The sequence below is a fragment of the Montipora foliosa genome, chromosome 10 (genome assembly GCF_036669935.1).
Source record: "Montipora foliosa isolate CH-2021 chromosome 10, ASM3666993v2, whole genome shotgun sequence".
NCBI lineage: Eukaryota > Metazoa > Cnidaria > Anthozoa > Scleractinia > Acroporidae > Montipora > Montipora foliosa.
The window spans coordinates 26,540,036-26,547,535 of NC_090878.1; the positions used below are offsets into that span (position 1 = coordinate 26,540,036).

The 7,500-nt window shown below is 40.1% G+C and overlaps 1 protein-coding gene across 2 annotated transcripts in view; it reads left to right on the top strand.

Annotated features, from left to right (window-relative positions):
- Nucleotides 1-2,760, top strand: part of LOC137973475 (BRISC and BRCA1-A complex member 1-like) — a 10,852-nt gene extending 8,092 nt beyond the window's left edge. Inside the window, exons 7-8 of one of the 2 annotated variants that reach the window (XM_068820304.1) lie at nt 794-880; nt 2,254-2,760. In XM_068820304.1, coding sequence (XP_068676405.1) covers nt 794-880; nt 2,254-2,439 — 273 coding nt within the window. In that variant the 3' untranslated portion in view covers nt 2,440-2,760. The remainder of the gene's footprint in view (nt 1-793; nt 881-2,253) is intronic. The other variant, XM_068820305.1, reaches the window with a different exon arrangement.
- Nucleotides 2,761-7,500: the final 4,740 nt, after the last annotated feature.

Below are 7,500 nucleotides of genomic sequence, written 5' to 3' on the forward strand. Positions count from 1 at the left end.
CGTATAGTGAAGATATCGTTGACGTCACCTATTGTCATTAATGTGCCAACCAGAGCCTTGTTGGCTGTCGAAACAAAGGTCTTTTGGTCTTGTAGTTGGCACATTTGAATAACAAACGCAATGTTTGTAAACAGATATCTTCCTTATAATACGTCTGGGCGACTTTAGGAAATTTAATTTGTTGCGTCTTTGACGCGCTAAACGATTTAGTTCGTCCAGACGTATAATGCGTCTCTCGCCGGTCTTTATACGAGACGAATTAAATGACAAATAAAATTGCCCAAAGTTGCCCAGACGTATTTGCATCGCGCACCGGTTGGCTCAGTTGGTTGAGCATCGGGCTGTCATGCGGGAGGTCGCGGGTTCGAACCCCGGCCGGATCAATACTCAGGATCTTAAAATAACTGAGGAGAAAGTGCTGCCTTTGTAATTTTCAAGTCTTCTCGGATAAGTCTTCTCGGATAAGGACTATAAACCGTAGGCCCCGTCTCACAAATGTCTTCTATGTTCATAAGTTCTCTGTGGGACGTTAAAAAACCCAAGCACTACTCGAGAAGAGTAGGGGATAAAGTCCCCGGTGTTGTGGCTGTCTTGTTCTCTCCAGCAGAAGTGGTGATGTCTCTAAAAAGGCTTGTGGTGTATGTGGCCACCTAAGCAGAAACAGCCACAAGTCAAAAAGGGACTTTGCCGAGTGCTGGAACATGTAGATGTACTGTACGCCTCTAGTGTAAAAACGGCCATTCTTAGACGTGTAAAATTTTGACTATCACTTCATTTTGATTGTTCTTTTAAGACTTTGTCTTCACTCTTGCAATGCCCATATTTCTTTCTTGATGTTTTGTACGTTCATGAGCTACCATCTGAGATGAATCTTTGCAAAGTGAGTGACAAGTGTTTTGTGTTGTATTTTTAATCTGTCTAGTCACACGTGAGTGAAATGAATTTAGTGATATTTATGTGAGTGGAGAACTGGATTTATCATATGGCCCGTACGGCCCAGCGCGCGCTTTCATTGTAAATTGGGAAAATACCCGTATGAGGGCCGTACGCACTAGCGCAAGCAAGCAGGTGCGGAAAAAGCCGTACAGCCCTGCTAGGAACACATATTGCTCTGCGCGATGCCATTTTAGAGGATTGGTCTGTTCCACTCTAGCCAGTGAACAACCGATGACGACTATCGGCTCAGTTGATTGGGCGTGTGGCTTTCGTGCGAGAGATCACAGGTTCAAACCCAGGTCGGACCAACACATAGGGTCTTAAAAATAACTGAGCAGGAAGTGATGCCTGGTTGGACTTTCAAGTTTTCTGGGATAAGGACTATAAAATGTAGACCCTTTCTCCCAGGTCTTTCTGTTAATCAATACTGTGAGACATTTTACGAACATACATACTCTTTGTGAAAAGTAGGGCGGAGACCCCAGTGATGTGGTCTGTCCTCCTTTCACAATTATGCGTGAGTGGATGAGATCAAATATGGACTGATAGCAGCTGCCAGAGACGCCTTTACACACTAATCTCCGATCCGAAGAAAGAACTGCAAACCGCCATGAGACTGTGTGTGTGATATGTGCGGTATCTATCTGTTAGCATTACCATGGTTTCTTTGTACTGATTGTGGGATTTAGAACCTTGATTTTGAGAAATGCTTGTGTGTTATAGGTTTAAGTATATAGTGCACCTTCAAACCTGATTTCCTTATTGTTTAGTAAGAAAAAACGATGATGGGAAAGGTATTCTTAAAGAGTCTGACCTATCCAAAATATTTGCTTACTCATCGGGGGCTTCTTTCTAATGTTCAAACGTCTGCCTTTGGCTCACTTACCTTGTCACTTTTCTTTAGAGCACATTCACCTTGCCCAGTTTCGGTTAGGCTGGATTACCAGTCGCAAGGATGGCACAGTCGGTTAGTGCGCCGCTTTGGTGCAAGAGGTCCTGAGTTCGATTCCCGGATCTCGCATCCTTGTTTCGACTCCTTTCCTTTCCGTGTAGCTAAGTAGCTTCAAATACCTGTAAAACGGAGCACTGATAGAGACGGGGGAGTACAGTGAGCGCACCGTTGACCTCAGGTTTGTCGGTTGAATTACTGTTACGAGTTATCGACGTTAAATATGGTTACTTTACTTTACTTTTACTTTTGCTGTTTCGAGAAAGGACCCCGCGCTCCTCCCCCAAGGAAAGAACGAAGTAGCCTAAACTAGCTCAGTCATGTCACTTTCGTCCCCCTAACGCATCGTCCTGTTTTCATCATTTCAGGAAATCTACGATTTCTTTTGTGACATGGACGAAGAGGAAGAGGGATACATGTTAGAGGTTTCACGAAGCACAACTCGTCTCTTTGACCACATGGCTGCATTACTTGCCCATCCTTTACAAAGGCCTAAACAGCGCGACACCTTCTATAAACTAACGCCAAGAAGAGATGAAGAGTCCATTCTGTGACATTCACTCTTCGTTTTTGTCGCAAGAGGAAGCTTAAGCCAGGACGATGAGGACGGCTACGAGAACAACAAGGAAAAAGTGCAACTTCGCGTTATTCTAATCCCAAGTCGTGTTCAGCGTAGGAAGTGTATGCAAAGTTTCTCGCAACAAAATTGGTATGAACGGAGGTGGAACTTTGGTGGGAGGTGGTCGCGTCCTATTTGGTCATTTCACGTCGTTGTCATGACGAAAACGGCGAGGAAATGTACAAAATGTGAAACGCTCGTGCTGGGCGTGCAAAACCTTTGTTTTTGCTCATTAAACCTCTTTTCTTCCGTTTTCGTTCTCGTGGATGTCGTCTTTACTTATCATGCGCCCTAATATGATCTTGTCTATACACATCATGACAGGCGTCTTGTTTAACATCACTAAGAGGAAGAAGAAGACCACGAAGTGACTGCAAAACCCAATTTATCAAACACTAGAAATTTCTCAAAATCGATTGCTTTAAAAATCTGAGAAAAATTCAAAATCCCGTGTAGCTTAAACCTATGGAATAGGACTGATTAAATATTCTACTGCATGTGTCCACCAGAGAAATCTAAGCATTTCTACTACCCCTTGAAACCTACCAAAATACGCGCAGAAGACTATGCACAAAGACACCACTTAGCAGGGGAGTGACAGGAAAGACTTTTCCCGACACGGAAAAAAAAAGAAAACGACTAAATTTAACTCGTTTTCCGACTGGATTGCCATATGTCAACCCAGTAATTTGGTAGGCAAATTGGTATTAACGAAACAAGGCGGCTGTCGTGAACGCAAGCCTTGAAACCGGAAAAATAGATGTCTCGCTTGCCACAGCCGTACCTTCTTAGTGTGGTGGGCCATGTTTCTAAATAAGGCCTTTGTTTAGTTTTGCTGAATGAGATAAGGATGGACGGGTGAAAACGGAATACGATGACACCAGAAGCTTGTGATACCAGGTTGGTTATACTTTAGTTCAAAATAAACACAAGACGGAATATGAATTTAAGGGCGTTGTGAGTAGACGGTTTGATCATCGCGGAAACGATGGAGTACCAGTCGAAACAGAAACTAAAGGAAACGCAAGGTCAATAAGTTTTACAGCAAGAGACCTAATCGGCTAACTCAGTGTAATATACAAAAATAGACCTTATTCATAAATGGCGGTCAATTTATAATTCTTTCGTCGAAGTGCAAATTAGCCTACCACGCCTCGATACAATACAGTGAATTGAAAAGATTTCTTGCTCTAAATGAGGCTTGGTAGGCTAATTTGCACGTGGACAAACGAATTATAAATGTGACCGCCATTTATGAATAAGGTCTATTTGGTTTTATCAACGGAGTTAATAATGTAAATTGGCCACCGTACAGAGATTCCAAAAGCTGAAGTTTCGAGCGTTAGCCCTTCCTCAGAGCAAATCCGATCAGAGATTCGCTCTGACAAAGGACTAACGCTCGAAACGTCAGCTTTTAGAATCTCTGTACGGTGGCCAATTTACATTATTAACTCCGTTGATGAAACCAAATTTTGTATACTACCACTTCCTCGTCGACGCAACACTTAACTCAGTGTTGTACCCAAACATTTTTTTCAGGTATTTCCATATCAGTTGAATACGAATGCTACATTTTCATGCAAATACAATACTCAAAGAATCTTAATCCCGGGAAATTTGAATTGTGAGTACAACATTGAGTTAGCCGATTAGGTCTATGTGGCCGGTGTTTTATAAAAATAGGCACGCAATGCGTACGTGTGGTAGTGCATAACTTCCACGAGATTCAAGTTATCTTTGACTCTAATAGTACACGTTGTTATCTAGCACGATATTGTTTTGGTACCGTATATCATTATAGTGCCATGGTAGATGTCTGAGGTAAATAGCCCCCTGAGAAGACATGTGGTTACTAGTAAAATACTAAATCCCAGAAAGGGTGAAGAAAATAAAAGAGAATCGAAAAACATTAACTTCGAGGCTGACATGGTGATCATTTTCAAGTTCCAGTACAACTTCTTTTTCGCCAAAAATTTGAGCGTGCACTCTGAGGCTCTAACAGCTTTGTAAGACGAAAGTTCACTGAAGATAAGCCCTGTCGGGCGGGGTTAGTTTTTGGATGGATGACCTGCCGTCAGAAACAGGAGCGAAAATTCTATTTTAACGCTCAAAAATGCGAACTAAGCAAGGTTCAGATTTTGTTAGCCTGCTTTATGCAAAACAAATATTGATGCAAAAGTAAATAAATATTGAAACACAGTTCTTAGGAAGAGAAGAAGAAGTTCTCAGGAAGTGTCGATCGAGAATAAAATATTTTGCCATCAGCAGCAAAATTTGCGACATGAAAACAACTTAAACTTTCGAGAATATAAAAAGTTACCATCAGCGAAAATCATTTTGGGAGTATTTTACGTTCAATTTTTCTATTGTACTTTTAGCTGCACAAGTACCGTAAATCGCAAAATCGAAAGTGACATCGAATTCAGTGGGCGCCGTGATCAAGTTACCTCGCATGTTTACTCGCGAAACAAAAGATACGTCTATGTCAAAATGATAGCAAGACACCGGGTTTTTGTTCTTGTTGGTTTGTTTTTTTTTTCTTTCAAGTGTTTTAAAGATTGACAAGAAATGTGCGAATTCAACTCAAAGATCACAATAGCCCAACTCTCAATAATTCACTCTCCAAGACGAGGTTATTTATCACCAAGTAATTCCATCGTTTTGGAAATAGCAGCTGCTTTATTATTCATCATGTTTGGCGCGTGCACGCGTACCACGCTTGCTCAACCGCTTGTATCCACGTGTCTTTTACGTATTTGTGACTCATAGTTTTTTGCTTGTGGAGTTTGATTTGAGTTAGATCAAACACGTTTTAACCATTTGGCCACTCACTTCAACATCAGCGTGTTTGGTCACCAAACAATGTTTGTTGTTGTTTAAACGCCAAACATTTCCCGTTTGTCCAGCCCTAAATTACTGCATGGGATGAAGTTTTGTCTTGAGAAACATAAATAACCACTGATGTTGCACGGTTTAATGTCAATGCTTTATTTAGATGTCCTTGACTTGGATTATATAATAGGATTAAATTACGAATTGAAAAGTAAGAAACAGAAAGTGTTAATACTTTTGTTCTTGGGCCATCGTAGTTTGATCAAAAATAAGACACAAACAGCAGTGATAAACATATTGAACTTTTTCATTTTGATAATGACTTGACGTTTCGTATGTGCTCTACATACATTTTCAAAAGTAACCGTTGAAATTTAAAACAGCTATTTATATATAACAAATCGGATGAGGGGACTGGAACCTAGATTAAGCAAATACTTAACAGTAAAATATATAATAATAATAATTATAATAATAATAAAAACAGAAAAGATTAATAAAGCATCAGCTTTTCACTTCCGACGTTGACGTTGAAAGCTGGCTCAAGTTCTTGAATAAAGAAGGTCTCTTTTATTTTACAATGATAGTCAGTTTTGCCCTTCGCTAAAATATCAAAATGATCCCACTTGATGTTATGTCCAGTGGCCTTGACGTGGTCAGCAATGGCTGAAGTATTGTCATTTTTAGCTAGGGCCTTAAAATGTTCGGTTTTTCTATCGTGAAGCCGCCGTTTAGTTTTACCGATGTAAAAGCCATTACAATCCCAACAATTTGCTCTGTAAATAACTCTGGATTGTTGTGAACGATTAATACGGTCCTTGTAAGGAAAGAAAGATTTTATACATCGAGTGCTCTGAAAAACAATCTTAAGGTTAACACAAGAGTAGAATTTGTACACACAAGATTTCAGGCGTTTAGCGACTTGGTTGCTTTGCAAACCTAAGTAGGGAAGTAGGATAACAATATCTTTCTTAGGAACTGTAGACACTGGATCGCTATGCTGATGTTGTCTGTTTTTGTTCAAAACATCGTTGATATGATAGTTGATTATTCCTTGTGGGTAGCCGTTCTGAAGAAGGAGTTTTCGAAGATCAATGAGGGCAGATTGTAGCAAGGAACCAGATGAACAAAGACGGTAGTAGCGATAAGTGAGGGAGCGGATGAGGTTTATTTTGTATTTTCGTGGAGTGAAGGAATCCCATTTCGTGTAGAGACCTGTGAAAGTTTTCTTTCGGTAGATGGATGTCGTGAAAGCGTTGTTTTGATTACGTGTGACAAGAATGTCCAAAAACGGAATTGCATTGTTATGTTCAAATTCAATGGTGAATTTAATATTGCGATGACAGCCGTTCAAATAGTGCAAAAAGTCATTTGCACTGTCTTTGTTGTGGAACATGGTGAATGTGTCATCAACGTAACGATTCCAAAATAAAGGACTAACTTTGGCGTTCAGCAACCACTTTTCTTCAAAAGCACACATAAAAATGTTGGCTAAGACAGGGCCCAATGGTGAACCCATGGCAACACCATCGATTTGGTCGTAGTATTTACCATCAAAGTGTTGATGGACGGTGTTAAGGACGGTGCCTACTATTGTTATTGCGCATACGTTTTGCGCATCTCCAGATACTCGGATTTCCTATTGGTAGAGCATACTAATGAAGGGATATTTTTTCGCGATTTAAATTTATGCGGAGAAAGCATAACTTAGGAAGTGCTCTTGGTATCCAAAAAGAAAAGTGGGGGTAACTATGCATTTTTCAGAGATAATTAAGCTTTAATTTGGAAAGGAACGCCATACAATGCTTTGTATTTTAAAGCTCTTTGCTAATATTGTTGATTAATTATCTTTGAAAAATGCGTGGTTACCCCCAATTTTCTTTTTGGATTTCAATAACACTTGTTAAGGTGTGCTTTTCCCGCATTTTCAGTAAACCGCGCAAAAATACCTTTGAATTAGTAGGCACCGTCCTTAAAATCTGACCGGATGAAGAAACTGAAACGGTGTCAAGGTATTATTAATGATAGCTATAGGTGGTACATCGAGTGAAAAATTTGTGTAGAAAAACTCTTTTAGTAACAATATCAGAATTCGGAAATGTTGAGAGTATCGCAACCAATGCAGTTAACCCATGACATGGTTTTGCATGTTTAAGAGCTTCTT